The sequence below is a fragment of the Uranotaenia lowii genome, chromosome 3 (assembly GCF_029784155.1).
Source record: "Uranotaenia lowii strain MFRU-FL chromosome 3, ASM2978415v1, whole genome shotgun sequence".
In the NCBI taxonomy this organism is placed as follows: domain Eukaryota; kingdom Metazoa; phylum Arthropoda; class Insecta; order Diptera; family Culicidae; genus Uranotaenia; species Uranotaenia lowii.
Window position 1 is genome coordinate 129,190,269 of NC_073693.1, and position 19,307 is coordinate 129,209,575.

Consider the following 19,307-nt stretch of genomic DNA (forward strand, 5'->3'; position numbering starts at 1 on the left):
CGACAACAACGACGTTAGAAGGTCTGGACCCTTTAGCAACATGGAGTTCAGCGATACACCTTCGACCTTTGCTGCGGCGTCCCAAATAACACGAATTTTTCCTGGCTTTTTCTCGTTCACGACGACTCCAATCGGCATATGCCATGTACGCCGAAGATCAAATTTATCAATTTCTTCTGCTGACGCTTCGTGAATGTAGCCCTTGGCTTTGAAGTCCGCAATTTGCTGTCGCACACCATCGTAGAGCTCAGGATGCCGGGCCAGTCGTTTCTCGAGCAGCTTGAAGCGTCGTTCCGCCATCGGTCGGCTGTCAGGGAACTCAATGTAGTCTTGTTTCCATAGCAATCCAATCTCAAATTTTCCGCTGTTGGTACGCCGCGTGGTTTCTTCCAAAATCTTATAGGCACGTTCCTCTTCAACCCCTTTCTTCGCTGGTGCGACTGCAACACCTAGACTGTCCACATCGAAAAAGCGCCGAACGTACTCGTGCAGGTCATCGGTACCTGGTTCAGCGTTCATATGAAACTGCCTGTGCATCATGCTTATTTGCGGTCTCCGGAGACTACCGCATACTGCCCATCCGATCCTGGTCTTGGTTGCTATCGGCTCGCCTATTCTGCCCTCCCGCAATTTCAACGTAGCTAAAAGATGGCAGTTGCTCTGTCCGATCAGAATTCCTGGAACTGCACACCTGTAACTCTTTACCGGAAGTTTGTCGAGATGAGCAAAGCGAGTAGCGAGCTCTGTGTAGTTCGTGGTCTGTTGCGGTAGGCCTAGGTTGTCCACGGTATACACCTCCGAGAGTCTGTAGCGCTTGCTTCCTCCGACTTCAGCTACCTCCATCGATACGACCTCTGCTCCAGAAATTGTTTTGTTGACTCCTCCGGTCCATTCAATATGTAGGGTTTCCACCTCGCCGCTGATACCAAGAGATTCCGCTATCGATCGCTCTACGAGGGTCACCGATGATCCGTCATCGAGAAAAGCGTAGGTGTTGAACTGCCCATTCTTTCCAAATAGCGTTACTGGCAGGATACGGAAGAGCGTTGATGATGACAGCTGACGATAAACGGTTACAACTGCATTGTTGGTCTTCGCCGCCGCCGGTGGATCAAAATGGAGTAATCGGTGATGCCGCTTAGGGCATTCGTTAATTCCACAAACTTCTCCTTTACACGGCCACTTTGCGTGAGATGTAAGACAGCGAGAGCAAAGTTTTTTCTGCTTCAGCACCTTCCACTTCCCGTCTAAATCTAATCCTTTAAACGACGCACAGTTTTCGATTTGGTGAGTATTGACGCTGCAAACTGCACACCATCTACCACTTTTCGTCCAGGAACCTCCTTCTTTCTGCTTTCCGCTGACACCGTTTAGCTCCTCTTCTTGCCGATTCGCCTTTGGTTGCACCGTGGACGCGTGTGTATTGACAAACGATCTCTCCTTCGGTCGACTACGCTCATCCTTTACGGGTTTTTGCGGAATGGGTGCCAGTTGGGTAACGCCGCTTGCTGCCGAAGATATTTTCGCCATGTACTCGCTAAACACGTTGAGATCCACCTCTGCAACTTGTTCTTGGTGTAACGCCCAGTTGAACTTCACTGTCGCTGGCAGTTTTTCCACCAACTCTTGGAGTAGAATCGGATTAGCTAAATGTCTTTCCTGTCCCACTGCCTTCAAGTGGCCGCACAAATTCTGCACTACCAGTCCAAAGTTGACCAGTGTTTCCAACCGATCTGGTTTCGGGGGAGGGGTTGCTCGTACTTTAGCGATCATGTTGTTAACAATTTGTTCCGGCCGCCCGTGCAACTGCTGCAAAGTGGACATGACTTGAGATACTGTCGACGGATGAAGTAGAAAACTGCTCACAGACTCCTTTGCACTTCCCCTCAAACTTCGCTGCAAACGCAGCAGATTTTCGGAGTTCGAGTACCCGCAAGCTTCCGTCGAATGCTGGTAGCTGCTGATGAACAGAGGCCAATCGATTGGATCTCCTGAGAAGATTGGCAACTCTTTAGTAACTACCTGTCTAGCAGCTATTGGCTGAGGGGTTGGTCCTTGGCCGCTTGCAGTAGAAATTACTTGAAGAGGAACACCAGACATTTTGGAAAGTCCACCGATAGTCCAACTCGAAGGAGGAGGAGGAGGGAGAGAGACAGGACAACCTTCACTTAACCACGACGCTGGAGGAGGAGGTAACGGAGGAGAACTTCCGCAATCTGCTGACCAGTGCTCATTCCGATTGATGAACCGCTGTACCTCGTCGTGTAAATCCCAGTACTCCTGCTCCGCTTCGTTTCGTTGACGGATTGATTCTTGCTCTCGTTGACGGCCCGCTTCTAGCTGGTCCTGCAACTCTTCTCCAGTTGCGCGCAAACCCTGGATTTCATTCTCCAGTTCCGCCTGCTGTAGTCGAAGTGCTTTATTTTCCTCGTCACGTCTATTCAGCTGCCCCCGCCAATCTGCTTCTGAAGTGCGCAACTTATGTGCTGTTTCGACAAGTTTCTTCTGTAGGAGTTCAATCTGCGTAGCTCTTCCGCCGTCACCTTGCTTGATCTGATTTCGCAAATCTGCTTCCGAAGTGCGCATCAGTTTCATTTCTTTGCTCAGCGATTCAATCTGGGTCTTCAGACATGCGTTCTCATACTCCAGATGTCGAAGTTGATTCCGCAAACCTGTCTCCGATCTATGCATCGTTCTCAGTTCTTCGGCGTGTTGATCTTGCACACTTTTAATACGATTTTCCATGCGTTTCTCCCGTTGCTCTCTTGTACCGATGTCCAACTGTAGATTTCGCACCATCTCCTGCATGTTCCGAAGTTCTGCCGCCGTTTTCTGTCGCTGTTGTGTATCCATGGCCTTTTGTTGTCGAAGCTCACCGGTTTCAATACTCCACCGTTTGTAATGGGTGGGAATTACCCGCTTCACTTTCGAAACCGCTCCGGTTGGAGCTACTTCATCGAGCTTCAATAGGTCCAAATACGGTTGGACATCAACGGTGGGCAAAACCAGCTGATTTTGTTGGTTTTCTTCCGGTTTGTCGATAGCTGCGATCGATTCCTCAAAAATGTTTTCGAGCGTCAAGCTTCCCAGAGTTTCTGGGATCGATTTTCCGCCTTCGCCGACTGCATCAACTATCTTTAGAGGCGTTGAAGAAGGATGTACTCCCTGCGAATTTCCCAGACTTATATCCTCTGCATTAACGGACGGCAATCCTGGCCCGACAGCTTCACTCACTGTCTTCTCCACCCATTCTTCCGTCCGTTGCACGCTCCGCTGGCTGCTCCGCATACTGCGTACACTTTTCCCTTCTCCGCTGTCCTGTTGATTCAGCAAATCATGCTTTCGCGCAAGAAAATGCTTTTCGAGTTCCATTTTCTCCTTGAGCTCCAGTTCGTTCAGAGCTCGTTCCTTCTCGATCTTTTCGCGACTCAACTCTTCCATAATCCGCTTTTCTTCATCAAGGCGCTGCAGATCACGCTTAGTTTTAGCCGCCCGCGCACTAGCTGAGCTGGAAATTCCACTAATTTGGCTTTTCGCCGGTTCCACCAACACACCAGAAACTTCGCTTCTTACACACGGCAAACATATGAAGGATTTCGAACGTACCGTGGCGGTAGTGACGTTTGCACAAGTGAAATGTAACCAGCAATTACATTTCTGGCACTCCACCATATATTTCTCCGCCTTATTGGGTCGGTCACATCCAGGACATTCCCGTAACTCACCTCTGCCGCTATCGACCATAGAAGGAACGAACGAATCTTCTGAGGACCCATTCGATACCTGATCGTCGACGTCTCTTGGGATGGGGTTAGCATTCACCTGCTGAGCCCTCGTTTTCGACCGGGTTTGTCGTACATTGGCCTGCGAACTCATCCTGCTCCGGTTGAATTCTTTGAGAAATGTTGGGACAGTTTTAACGGAGTTCTTGTAGCAAACCAAACAAACTCGTTTCGAGTGTTAGCAGCTCAAAGCTGTAGAAAAATTTTATATTTAGGATAGGTTTTAGACTTATAAAATAAATAAATTCGACTTACAATTCAGTCTCCGACTTCTTATCCAACTGTTCCACAACCGATTTCACTAAAGAATTGGATTCCTAGCCTGTAATTAATCTATTAATAACCGCTTTTTTTCACAGCGAATTCGATGGCCACAATTACCTATCTGAGTCGTAAATTCACTACGAAACTCAACTACGGAATAACGGATAGTTGTACAGTATGTCTAGCCTGTAAGTTTGTGAAACGTTATTTGTTTAAATATGAAGGAAAATACAAAGTTTTTACCAAATCGATGATTTTAATATCCTAACTTTACTGCGATAATCAACTACCTTGTTTACATACTAATCCTTATCTTCACTCTCCCTTATCATTTTGCCAGTCATCATTCTCACTTTCTCATTTCATCCCTAGGGTAATCTGTCAGTCCTACATCTCGGATCAGTCGGAGCAGGTCGCTGTAGTTTGCGATAGCTGTGTTCAATCAAGAGGCTGTTGCGGCGAACATCTACAGCGATTGGAAGCAAGCCAAAATCATACCTTTGCGTAAAAAACCTCAAATAGATGTAATTACCACCCTACGGCCCATAAGTCTTCTTTGCAGCCTCTCGAAAGCTTTTGAGCAAATTCTTCAGCAACAAATGATTAATCATATTGAACAAAATTAACTTCTCTCAGCGTATCGAGCTGGTTTCCGCAGAGGTCACAGCTGCAAAAGCCCTATTCTTCGCGTTCAACACGATCTGCTTACGGTTATAGATAGGAAGGTACCGGTATCTTGGTGCTACTCGATTTCACAAAACCTTACGACACCGTCGCACACTACAAAATTTGTGAAAAACTGGCGAGACATTACAACTTTGGTTCCGAAGCAGTAAGTTTAATTTCATCGCATTTGCACGGTAGGACGCAAACCGTCTATATCAATGACAAATGCTCAACCAGTGTAGCAGTAAGCTCATGTGTGCCACAAGGATCAGTTCTTGGACCTATCCTCTTCTGTTGTTTCATCAATGACCTTCCAAACGTGCTAAAGTCTTGCTCAATCCAGAAGTATGCGGATGACGTCTAATTTTACATAACTGCAACCGGTGAACCTACTAATGCTTTAGTTCATTTGATGAATCAAGATCTGGAAAGAATTGCCGTATGCACCCATAGAAGAGGTTGCAAAAATCCAATGCCTATTTAGCACATCTCTGTGCCGATAATGCGCTGAAATGTGCACTGTGCCGAAGATGATATCTTTGAAAAACCGTAACTGGCATAAGGACTCGGCTCCCAACTAAAATGATGCATGACCACTACATTCAAGCAAAACAAGAAAAACATTTTATGGGATTTCGTTCCTATTGGATAATTCATCCCAGAAACAAGAAAATAAAAATATAAACCACAGCACCCGTAGGGAGAATCGAACTCAAATCACTAATTAAATGGTCTTGCCAGACCGTCATCTTAACCAGTGAACTATTTGAGCCTCATGCAGGAAGAGGGATATTTGTCATAGGCATTCTGCCACCGATCAATCACAAAAGAAACGCACGACAGTGGCTTCCCGGCGTTTGGCCTCCTTTCAAGGTATTCATTTGTCATGCGATGGAAACGGGAAAGGGAACGGGAGTGGAGGAAACGGGAAACCCATTGAATGAGAACTGTGCTTTGCTTACTGCCTGCTATTACAAACACACGCTACATATACACAGCTGCTAAAGCCGGGCAGCTTGGCCGGTGCTTGTTTGCCGGTAAATTGAAGGAATATATTCTTGTTGCTTTTGCTACATACACACGCACAGCTTAGCCGTGGTTGTTTGCCGGCAAATTGAATTGAAGGAATGTTTTTTTGTTGTTGCTTTTACTGCATACACACGCACAGCTCGGCCGTGGTTGTTTGCCGGTAGATTGAAGGGATTGAATTAGAAGGATGTTTTTGTTGTTGCTTTTGCTACATTCACACGCACAGAGCTCGGTTCGCTGGCTGCCTGGTGTTGGCCGGTATTTATTTCCATCCTTCTTCGTCTTGTGATGCGATAGGGAGGGACGTGAAAGCGTTTTTATTTTGTTTCTTTCAGACATACGCAATTCGGTTAACTTGGGAGATTAATGCCGGTGGGAGCAAATCGAATCAGCACCGATCGCGTTATCTTCTTGTACCAATGATGCTATGTAATTGACTACACGCCATTGGCACAGAGGCTGAATTTTGGGTGTGGTGTAATAGGAATGGACTCTTGATCAATCAAAGCAAGATCAAAGCTATGCTGATTCCGAAACGACGCTTAGACAACAACACTGTGATTGGCAACCTGTTTATGGAAGGAGAAACGATCTCTTGGGAAGAACGTGTCAACAATCTAGGCTATGTGTTTCAAAACGACATGCAGTGGAATCGTCTGGTTGCACAACAATGTGGAAAAATCTATGGTTGCTTGCGTACGCTTCAACGACGTATCTTGCGCCAACAACCACCAAACTAAAACTTCTAAGGCTCTGATTCTTCCACATGTCATATTTGCTGATGTTCTTTTCCTTAAACCGAGTGCAGCTGCCATGGGCCATGAGTCGCAAGGGCGCCGACGGCAAAACTTAGTAGTCCCAGAAAATCGTACATTCATTTTTGCTAACTCCTTTTTCGTCAGAGGCGTGGTTAACTGGAATAGATTACCAGCCAACTTAAAGCGTCAAACGTCAGAAGCAATTTTTAAGAGGGGATGCCTACATTTTTGGAATAATTGTTAGTAATTTGTTGAGGAAAAAGTTCGTAAATTTAAGAAGTGAAGAAATCAGAATTCTAATTCTAATTCTAATTTGTTTATTTAGAGAGGATTTTAACCGACATGGTCATTCTTCCTCTTGTTAAAAAAAGTTTACAATGTTTACCTACCTACCTACCTAAGGGTCCAGCGCCGATTGACCGGCGCATAGGGCTGAGATAAAAGATCTCCACTGCTGGCGATCCGGAGCCAGCGTCTTCACTTGCTGCCAGCCAAGGTTCTCGTCAACTGTGCGGATTTCAGCGGCTAGATTTCGACGCCACGAGCTTTTGGGCCTGCCTCTTCTTCGATGCCCATCTGGATTCCAGTCAAGCGCCTCTCTGCAAATCTCGTTTTCATCTCTTCGCAGCGTGTACCCAATCCATCTCCACTTACGTTCCCGAATCTCGATTTCTAGCGCCTTTTGATGACACCGACGATGAAGTTCAACGTTTGAGATCCAGTTGCCAGGCCACTAAGCGCGGATGATGTTCCGCAGGCAGCGATTCACAAAAACTTGCAGTTTTCGCGTCGTCACCGCATATGTGCACCAAGTTTCACACCCGTACAGCAATACGGATTTGACGTTTGAGTTGAAGATTCGGATCTTAGTTCGTAGAGAGATGACCGCCAGATGTTTCGGAGACTCGCAAACGCAAATCGGGCAATGTTTACAAGAACTTAAATTTTTTTAATCAGAATTAGAAAATCGTATGTAGTAATTAAAAAGGTCAAGACCTTACGCTACTGTAATAAACAAACAAACAAAATGACCTGGTGGAATAAGATAGATAAACGATGAACGAAGAAGATGTCGCAGCCTAATGAGCCGTGTTACAGGAAAAACTCGAGAATTCCTTCGAAACCGTGACGAATAATTTTATTCGTGTTTTTAAGCAAAACGGTACATTTGTTTTGAAAAAGATCTTAAATCGAGTAATAAATAACTGAAATACAAGCAATTGTTTCTGTTCCAATTCTATCGCAGTTCTGTTCTGTTCTAATTCTCAATCGCAGTGATTGAGTAATATGGAGTAATAATCAATGGCATTATCGCAATAACAGTGAACAGGTAATATGGACGACTCTTTGGCTGGCCTTTTACACAAAATTTGATACCGGAAATCGATTGTCCGTCCCTAAAAACATCCTTGCGGCAAGTTTTCAACTCTATCCGATGTTTAACACGTTCGTCGCCACGCTCATTTTGGTAGTTTTGCTAGCCGGGCCTAGAGAAATTTTCAGAGAGAGAAAGCAAAGAGGGAGAACTCCCATATTTGAAACGTACCCCAGCTGGCAGCCCGGTAAATTTGAATCGGCAGAGAGGTAACTCAAATCGCCAGAGGGATCGTAACGATCTCTCTGGCGATTTTGCATCATCACATCGTTAGAGAGGAACACACCATACGCGTGCCTTGGGTGAGTGCCACTAATTAAGCTAAGACACGCCCTCCAGAGAAATACACGAACACAATCCGAATCGTGTTTGTATGTTTCCCTCCGAGACGCGTGTTCGCCTGCCTGAGAAGTCGACAGCTACGATTGAAAGCACACACGGGACACGGGGACAAAATGCGACCACACCGTACGAGTGTACGATTCAAACTGGTTTCGCATGTACGCATTCGTATTTGTTGCCTCTAGGTATCTCGGCAGGACAAACCGAATGAAAATATTTGCGTTCTTGGCAATGTTGCCACATCAAAATCTGTACCGCTCATCGAAAAAATCTTTTTCATCTGTACCGCCAACTCAAAAATCTATACCAAAATCTGTACCGAAAAAACCAAGTTCTCCATTCAATTTGTAGATATGTGAAGATTTTGTTTCCTTTTTTTTAATCTTAAAAAAAGATAGATACTTTATTGCACATAGTACAGTTTTTTAGTTAAACACTTTTTGTGAAACTCATTTAATCATTTTTATTTTCTCTCTTTGAAAAACTGATATTGAAAAATATTTTTCATAATAAACAATGTTCATAATTTTTATACATTGTTTTATTAAAACGATTTTTGAGCGTCATATTTAATACGACATTTTTCGATCTGCCGTTAATCTTAAATATGAACATTTTGTTCTAAGGATAGCGTGTCAACACTCAGAAGACTACGAATTTTGGTTTTTTACTTACGAGAAAATGCATTTACTTACGAGAAAATGCGCTCAACCACTGCTGACGAGTGGGGGATTATAATTAGATATTTAATTCTGTCTGTCAGCGTTACAGTTTGAATTTTAACATCCTTTATATGAGCGTGTACTTCCCAGTAAGGAACTCCTATCGTCAGAATAATAAAAGCTAACTTTTGACTTTTTTTTATAATGTTTTCAATAAACTGGATGAAAGCAAAGTGTAGACACTTTTTTTAATTTTAAATGTCAAAAATCTGTACAAATCTGTACCAAATTTTGAAAATCTGTCATCTGTACGTACAGATTCTGTACCAAAAATGACCTATAAAATTTGTACCTGTCTAGATAAATCTGTACATGTGGCAACCATGGTTCTTGGAGTGTCGCCAAAGTTAACCGTTTTATTCTAAGTTCGGTGACTCAACTCTCAATTTTTTGCATGCTCTGTCGATTTCTGAGAGGACGCGCTTACTGGGAGTAAGCGTGTCCTCTCAGAAATCGACAGAGACGAAGCTGTGTTAGCCGATAGATATTAACCCTTCGTTTCATAAAGTTACAAATATGCAACAATTAATTAAAACTGTTCTAAACTTCACATTTAGCTAAAAAGTAAATTTTTTTTTCGATGGAATAATATTTATAATTTCAAGATCACGTTCAATTAAAAAAAAAATATTTTTAGTGTTTATAGGAACCAAAAAAACCCACTTGAATCTGAAAAATATGGAATGTGGAAAAAGCCTAATTTTTCAAATTTTTGGCCTAGTGTAATTCATATTGAGAATTTTTTTCCGACTCAAAAAAAATATTTTCGTATTCCCACTAAAGTAATTTACATAATAAACAAAATTTGAGATTTTTTTTTTGTTTTTTCTCTGATATAATGGGTTTTCAATAACTGTTGCAAATATGCAACACCATGCAACGGTAGTACCCTAGGTAGTTATATGGGTTCCATAGTGTGTTTTCGAAACTTGCATCGTTAAACAGTGTATTTGTTTCTCGATGACAATGTTTTCGTTATAAATGATTTATTATCATGTTCAGGCCGTATTAAGAGGGGGGGGATGAGAAAAATTGCCCCCCCCCCCTGAATAAAGAGGGCCCCCGAGGTGAAAAAAATAAAAGTTTTGCTCTAAACCGTTATCAAAACTAGAAAAATATTATAAAAAGTTCAAAATTTATCAAACTTTAAACTAGGACGGGTCCGAATAATTAACTTATTTGGGATTTGTAATTCAGCGTATGTAAAACACATTATTTTGATTTTTTTCCGCGGCCCATGGGTATAACAAATACATATTTTGAATAAAAAAAAATGTCGGATGCCTTTACAACTTGCAAAATAAGCATACACCAATTTTCAAAAGTTCTATATTATTCAACGTGATTCAAACTCAAGTACGGGGCTTTATCCAGAGAGTTTAAAAATCTAAAAACAAACAACGAATACGCTTTTTTATTTTTCCACTTGAAAATTCAGTACTATCTGCCAACATTCGATAACCGAGGTTTGAAGTATTGTTTTGCTTTTTTTTTTCGTAGAGATGAAGGAATGATTTGATTGAAAATTACAATGCTCATTTTTTTTTACTAAAGTATGAGCCGTTTCTAATTATCAATTGACGAAAAATGCTCTTTATTTATACTATTTAACCTTTTCCTGGAAGCTCTGGAAGTTGATTTTAAATTGAAACTTTTTGTTCTCGAATTTAGTTTTATTTTTATTTCTTTTTTATTCTTAAACTGATTTCAAGTTTGAATTCTAATTTTAGAATCATGTTCCAAATTCTAATGCTCATTCCGAAGAAATCTTTATTGTTCTTTTAATTTTGCCAACAAATGATATTTAATAGTTTAATGTAATTTGTAATTGGATCATTCCTTCAAAACTAAATTGAGACTTTGCTCTTCAATATCAAGTTTGTTTATTAAAACTGGCATATAGTTATGGTATGATTTAAGATTAAGAATCTTTATCAGAACCAATTTAAATACGTTTTCGGAATTGATATGTGTTGATTTGTTCAAGGTTATGTTCAGAAAAGTTGTATAGGTAAGAAGCTTTCCATTTTGCCGCCGGTCGTGGCCTAGAGGATAGCGTTCCAGCCATCTAAGCCAGAGTCCATGAGATCGAATCCCGATCACGACACATATAGTGCTCTTTCCGTGGTCTGGTGGTAAGATGCTAGCCATAAAATCCTTGAAAGATGTACGCCTTAGAGTTAAGTAAATTAGATCTCTTCAAAGAAACATGAAGTTTCACTGAGCTCCTATATGTGTGTGTTCGTTTTTTTAGCACCTTCAAGCAAACGTAAGAAATAATTTCCTCAGTAGGTGGTATATTATCGCATAACTACTCCTAGCTAATTTCTCGAGAGTCTTTGTAGTCTAGTGGATAAGCTGGTGCGAGTCTGGTTCCGATGTGCCAGGCTGGGTTCGATTCCCGGTATCGGCGAGACAACTTTTGGGTTCGAATCCCATAAGAAGCCGACAGGTAAGATGTGTTTCCTCTTATAACTGATTATATGAATGTTTAACCAGCTGCCAGCTGGCCAGGTATATGCACGGATGCCGGAATACCTCTAAGTAACCTGATTGACTCGTTCTTCCAAAATATACCTACATACGAAGCCATGGGGTCGGTTCCAGAATGCATGAGAGCACATACTTAGGCAGAAACTGCGGTGAATCCGTGCACCCATGGTGGAAAACCAACATACATAACTACTCCCAGATAAATTCTTAACTTTCCGGTGTCCAGAAATCTAGATTTGCGAAGTTCCTGTGCGAAAACTATGATTAGTGCAAAAGAAATTAGGAATAAGCATTTATTTCCAGTTGTCAAGTGTGAAGAAAAAAAGGTGTAACCGTTTCATGTTGTTGCAAATATGCAACAATTAATATTTTTGCTCAATAACCGAATTATGTGAAAATAATATTTTTTCCTTATTTTTCCCTTCATGTATTCATCATTGCGCACTATTGAGAATTTTTTCGAGAAAAAATAAAAAATCATGAAATGAAGGGTTAAGACAAATACGAACGAACCAAAACAGCAACTATTCTCTCATCAAATATTTATTAATTGCATACACGCAATCGTGGCCTTCCAGAGATAATCTAACTTGGTCATAAGTTCGCATCTCGTTAAATTCTTTTCATTTTTCCATTTTAAACTTTATAAATTGTTAATCTTATATTTACATGCTAGTTAAACAATTGTTGAAATTTCACTTGTTAATCTGTTAAAGTGTCCAAACTATTTTTTTATCATTTCTTTCATTTTTCTGGTTGAAATTCACCGAAAACACATCGTAATCATTTTTAAAATATTGTTTATTATGTTCTTTTTAATTTTTGTTAATGTTGCGCTGGTAAAAAAAGAAAGTTTTTCTGATAGAAAAAAAAAACAAATAATATTCCAAAAAAAATGGGCAAAATAAAGTGTCCAACTCAAAAATGTATATAATTTCGATAAGTTTCCATCGCGAGGCCCTTCGAATTTGTTTGTTTTGTGTATTTTGACGTTGCATAAACAACTGGCTTGGCTCTGGAGTATTCAAACAGGTGTCTACATTCGAATAAGTTGTAAAATATGGAGAACGCATAAATTTCTGGTTCCATTCCGTTGTCCATCCGGAAACTGGTTGTTCGTGATGTGAATAACGGTCAAACGCACCGGGAAGTGGCCAAGAACTACGAAATCAGCAAGACAGCTGTATCAAAAATCATGAAGAAGATGAAAACGTTTGGATCGGAGATGGATCGCTCAGGAAGAGGACTGAAGCCCAAGACAGATGCCAGAACGAACAAGAAAATCATTCTTGAAGTGAAGAAAAACGCAATAATAACGATCCGGCAGATACAGGAAGAGCTCCAATTTTCGGTATTGCGTTGTACTATCCGTCGCCGCATCCATGCAAAGGAGTACCATAGAAAGATCGCAGTGAGAAGGCCTTTCATCAGCCAGGTGAATAAGGCTAAGCGGCTCAAGTTCGTCAAGGAACACGCCGATAAACGGCTCGAGTACTGGAAAACATTGTTGTGACCGACGAATCCAAATACGAGCTATTCAACCGGAAGAAGCGGGATCATATGTGGCGCAAGTCGGGTGAGGAGCTCCAAGATCGCCATATCCAAAGAACAGTCAAGCACGGAGGAGGTAACGTGATTGTGTGGGGGTGCTTTTCTCGGGGAGGGGTGGGCAATTTGGTAAAAATTGACGGAATCATGACAGCTGAGTCATATTCCAATATCCTGCGAGAAAACCTCGAGGTACCCCTCATCAAGACGGGCCTCGAAGAGCGCTTCGTTTTACAGCAGAATAACGATCCGAAGCATACGGCCAATCTGATGAAGTCATTTTCCCGTTCCTGCCGCATAAAAGCCCTTGAATGGCCCCCACAAAGTCCTGATCTGAACCCCATCGAAAATCTGTGGGCCATCCTCGATGCTCTGATTGATAAGACTGGTGTGACAAATTAAAAATACTTATTTTGATGCCATGGAGCATGCGTGGGAGGAACTCGACCCACAACACTTGCAAGTATACCGAAGCACTTGTAGGAGGTGTTGAAGGCCGAAGGAGGCCATACACATTATTAAATAGTTCTTGTTTGCCTTCAGTTTGAATCAATTTGAAGCTGTACCAATCTGGACACTTTATTTTGCCCCTGTTTTTTTGGAATATTAACTGTTTTTTTTTCTATCAGAAAAACTTTTTTTTTTAACAGCGCAACATTAACAAAAATTGAAAAGAACATAATAAACAATATTTTAAAAATGATTACGATGCGTTTTCGTTGAATTTTAACCAGAAAAATGAAAGAAATTGAAAAAAATAGTTTGGACACTTTATTTTGCCCCTCACTGTATATACGGCATCTGTTAGCAGCAATCAATTTGTTTGAGTTCCCTTTATCTTCATTTTTATTTATTTTTCCCTTTATCGGTAAAATAATTCAGAAGGTCCTGACATCAATCAATTACGCACACACATATAGGATCTTAGTGAAACTTCATGTTTCTTTGAAAAGTTATAAATTCTACTTTAGACTAAAGCGTACAAGTTTCAAGGATAAAATGGCTAGCATCTTACTAATGCTCAAACCACCAGCCAACAGAAATAGTACTGTGTATGCTGTGACCGAGACTCGATCTCATGATCGTTGGCTTAGAAGACGTAAATGTTATCCTCTAAGCCACGGTTGGCGGCTAATTGATACACAGAAAAAAAATCTGAATCCTTAAAAGCACTGAAATTGAAAACCCTTAATATTACATGACATAGAACGCGATTTCATACTGTAAATTTCCGTCACTTATGATGCTTCTTTTTATTTACATCATATGTGATGTAATTTTAAAGATTGTTTCGTAGTGCGAACACAGAAAATTACATGTTACAGAAAATTGCAAAAACTGAATCCTTAACAACTCTGAAGATTGAAGAATTGAATCTTACATGACACGGAACACGATTTTCTATTGTAAATTAGATATGATTGAATCCTTGACAACACTGAAAATGAAAAAAAAACAAACACGAAAGCAAGTCGTAAGTTGTTTGACCTGTCGGGTGTTTGCGCTGCCGTGTTGTTTGATTGTGCGTTCAATGTGGAATGGTAAGTTTTTAGAATAAGTGGTTAGATAAAGCTAAATATGCTTCAAACAATTTGTTTTAATTCTAACAGATTCGCAAAGTACGTTCCGGGAAAGGCTCCGCCAGATGGAAATGGTGACGATCGTAGCCATGGTTGGCAAAAGTGGCAGATCAAAAAAAGTGGCAAAAGTGGTTTAAAATAAATGTAATCTGGTGTGTACAAAAAGATTGTTTTTTTTATTGAGAGATCTTCTTTGAATCATATTACTAAAAAGTAAACAAAAAAATCCAATTGGAAGTGTAAACATTACATCACTTTTAAATTACACGTCGGCAAATTTTACAGGCGTGTAATATCCAACTTGCACTGAAAATTCCGTCATATATGATGCTTCTTTTTATTTACATCATATGTGATGTAATTTCACAGATTTTTTTGGTAGTGTGTAGACATTCAAAATAATTTTCCTTGAATGTTTATTCATTCTATCACGAAAAACATTTTTTTTTACAAATAAGATATTAGGAAGCTTGAATAGATTTGGTCTTTTTTCCCTATATACTTATTTTCCTCTAAATAATAAAAATCTCTTTTGGAAATCATTCCACTTTTCAAGATGGATGATCTCCCTGTACAATGCCATATTCGAGTTTAATTTACTTTACATGTTGAAGATTCACTTTGAATGTTTTCAATTGTATGAGTTCTTTTTAAACATATTGTTTTGAAGTTATTGAAAACAAATCATCTCTGAACCGAAGTTACCATTATAATGTTATGAAAAAGGTTTTATTTGAGTTGTATATCAATGTTACATACTATTCTTGGACACAATCATTCTATTTTTTTATTTAATAAGAGAGACTTTAAACTTTTTCAGTTAATTCGTTTCTGATCCCAATAATTATTGTGAAGAGTGATCAAAGTTAAAACTCTTGGATATCATTTGTTTGAATTCGCAGTACTAAACGGTTCTTCAATAATTTTTTAAATTGGATTTGGACACATTGATTACCAAAAATAACTCAAAGTTATAAATTGGTTAATGAAATTGAATTGTATAAAACTCAAAATCTCAGATTTAATTATTTTATCAATTCCCTAATCCCCCTTTTAAATCTTCCGAGCGTTGAAATTGTTGAAAACTCTGAATCTCATTACTTTTTCTTTCTCTATGAGGGATTTTAGAAATATGAAAATGGTTGGTTCTTAAAAGCTGGAATTTATGAAAATTTGTTTATTTTTACCGCACTCAGTTACTCAGCTGAAGAAGTCGAATCACTGTTCACTGTTCCGAAATTCACTGTTCCTAAATTTAAGCTCAAATATCTTGTATTGGTACCACGTGCTTCGAACAGTAGAAGGAACAAAAAATACCCGCCAAAATTTCCCTTTTCAAATCTTTAGTCCTCAGCAAGCTTTTTAAAAAATAATTACATATGTTCGTATATGAAAACACAAGATTCAACGGTAAATAACTTTCAATACTCACACTTCAACGGGCTGGTCTTCTTCCGGAGCGTCTGCATTTTCCTATATTTTTGGTACACTAAACTGTTGGTATCAATTCTGAACGATTTTCAATCGACCATGGGATTCCAGAAAAAGATTATTCTCTATTTGCTAGTCGGCACAGCCTTGGAGCTTGATTCCCCGCAGCCGTCGTTTCAACTTCTCAACTCGTAAGATTGCAGCTGCAGACGTCAAACGAGAAGTGCCACCATTTATCCACTACGGGCGCACCATCAGCATCCTTTTTTCCTTCTTAGTAACACCACTCACATGGTTGACGGTCGATGGTCGGTTCCATTTTCAGCAGCAGCTAACGAGTATTGGGGGGAGTAGCACAATGTTGAATGAACAAATGGGACCGACCAACACCATTCCAATCCGGACCGGAACTTGCTCCTATCGATTGGACACTATTTTCCTTTTACACTTCCGTAGAGGGGTTACATTTTTTGCACTTTTTTCCTTCTAATTTTCTCGTTACGATTCACTTGCTTTGCCACTAGCTCTAGCAGCAATCGATTAACTGTAGCGTGCACTTACTGCCGACTGAAATTGACACCCTAATGAAATGGAATGTTACAATTTAGGATAATCCCGGTTACTCGTTTTCACTTAGGTCGCATTAGATTTATCATTTGTCGTTTATAAAAAAGAGAAATGCATTGACCCCACCGAACATTAGAACCCATGATCTACAAAATGGTTTCAACTGGCACGAAATTTAGAATATCAGGAGTTTCCGACGGTATGCTCAATGGTGTTTTGGTGTCCTTTGGTCCTCCACAAATATGTATATTCACTATTCACAAAGCTTATATGAAAATTATCTGCTCGGGTTCCAATTAAACATTCTGTTGATCAGATGGTCAAACTTTGGCGGTCTGATCAAAACGGAAGGATGTTATTTACGGTTCTTATTCAAATTTCACTTTTAACAGTGCTGTAAAATACCATCAAATTGACGTAGTCAGAAAAATTATTAGTTTCACCAGTTAATTTTAAATTAACAAAAACATGCGATTTTCACCTTACTCAGAAAAAAGATAAAATGTAACAAACATTTTTTTTAATGAAAACGTATGAAAATTTATAGTGTTATTTTTTTTTATAGTGTTTTGTTAGAATTAAATTTTTCATTTTTTGTGTAAAAAAATGTTAAAAAAAATATTGTGTTGGATTTGTACCAAAAATTTTACTAGCTGAATCACAAAAAATAATGTTTGGATGGATGAAATTTTAATATTAACAAACGGTTGATGCAAAACAATCATATTCCAGCATATGCAAACGAGATTTAAGAGGTGAATTTTCGATTTGCATTTTGATGCATTTCAGCCTCTAGACTGGTAACTGAATTTCAAAAATATTTATTAAAAAAATATTTTTGGTTATTGCCCAAAGAATATTTGTACACTAACAGCGTTGATATAAGATAATAAAAGCTATAGTTTGTAGACGATATAATTAGAGCGCCGATGTGGTCTAGTGGATAGGCTGGCGCGAGTCTGGTATTGGTACGCCAGGCGTACTGGGTTCGATTCCCGGTATCGGCAAGAAAAACTTTTGGGTTCGAATCCCATAAGCGGGCCGACAGGTAAGATGTGTTTCATTATATAACTGACTATATAATTGGAATGTTCAATCAGTTGCCAGCTGGCCAGGTATATACACGGATGCCGGAATACCTGTAAGTAAACTAGCCCACCTGATTGATTCGTTCTTCCAAAATATACCTACATCAACACACGCAATACATTCACCCACATAACAGTTCATACGAAGCCATGGGGTCCGGGTATGGTGGCGCGCTGCATTGGAGATTTGTCGAACTTAATAATCTAAGGAATGCATGTGAACCCATACTTTGGCAGAAACTGCGGTGAATCCGTGCACCCATGGTGGATTACCAACATACAACATACATATAGTTTGTAGACGATATAATTAAGCCAATTCGTCATTCTGGGTACAATTTTGTACGGCATCAAAAAATTGAAAAATTTGTACTTCTATTACTCGATTTTTTTTTGGATTTTCTGTGAGAATCACAAACTTTGAAAAATTGTCTCACGATGTGAATAACTATGTCATTATCATTTTGTTATCATTAAGTGATAACTTTATTACATTATACTAAAATAAAAATTGAACAAGTATTGTTTTTTTTTTTTTTTTGTTTCGATTATAGTCGTTTTACCATCTTTATGGCATTCGCGACTTTATCAACGTTACAGTTGGCGGATAGTTATTGAAAAACTTATCCGGTACAACTGTGTTCGATGTTTACTCTCGGGCTCGAACTCACGGACATCGGCTCAGGAGACAATAGACTTGCCAACTGAGCTATATCACAAGCCCAAACAAGTATTGTGATATTCAAATGATGCATCTAACCCTGCTGTTACGACGGTACTGACGGTACTGATTCACCAACTCTCAATTATAACATTATAAACCGTCATATAATAAGGTTGCCAGAATTTTTTGAAGCATGCATCCGGCGTTTGATTTCAAAATTGTAGCCCAAAAATCCGGGCAAATTATTTCAGAATCCAAGAATTACTCGAAAAAAATCAAGAAAAAAAAACCTGATAATCATATTCTAGGCTTCCAAAAAACCTTCATGGTTAATTTTATAAAACTTGCCCAAACAATTTTGTTTTGGACTCAGGAATAAAAACTTTTCACAACAAAATTTGTTTTTTTTTTGTATTATTTGTCAAATAAAGTGTATAAATCCGTGCAAAACTGGGCTTTTTCAATGAAGTCCAGGCAACTAGGCCGGGAAGGACTTTCCCAATTTTTGTTTTAAATATCCAAGCAATCTGGATACATTAGTCTGTAAAGATAGCAATACTTTTTTTTTTTTTTGGTGAATACTTTCTGGTTACATGGTTTTACTGACCGACCTATATTTTTTTTATGTAAAATCGGGCAATGAACCCGAAAATTAAATTGAAAAAAATCTCAGTAGAATACTTTTTAAGTTAAGCTTCAAATATGAACTTTTTATAGGGAAAGTTCTGTTTCATCGAAAGTTTTGAACTCGATGGTAACGTTTTAGAAATCTGATTCTATATGGGCCTTATATTTCTATTCAAAACAAAGATTTCAATTCACCTACTATAACAGTGATGTCTGAATTTCGAATAATTTAACGAACCGCAGGGTACTCATTTGCTCCAAACTAAAATTGAGAAATAGCTTACCACAAGGTTACATGCCAAATTTCAGCAAGATCTGACCATAGGCAGGGCCCTGTTATTCTTTAAATTTTATGAAGTGCTGAAGATAGT

General features: G+C 39.4%; 1 protein-coding gene across 2 annotated transcripts in view; it reads right to left on the reverse strand.

Annotated features, from left to right (window-relative positions):
- LOC129750570 (protein disabled) overlaps positions 1-16,228 on the reverse strand; it is a 55,026-nt gene extending 38,798 nt beyond the window's left edge. For both annotated transcript variants that reach the window (XM_055745537.1, XM_055745535.1), the window contains exon 1: positions 15,992-16,228. In XM_055745537.1, coding sequence (XP_055601512.1) covers positions 15,992-16,028 — 37 coding nt within the window. In that variant the 5' untranslated portion in view covers positions 16,029-16,228. The remainder of the gene's footprint in view (positions 1-15,991) is intronic.
- Positions 16,229-19,307: the final 3,079 nt, after the last annotated feature.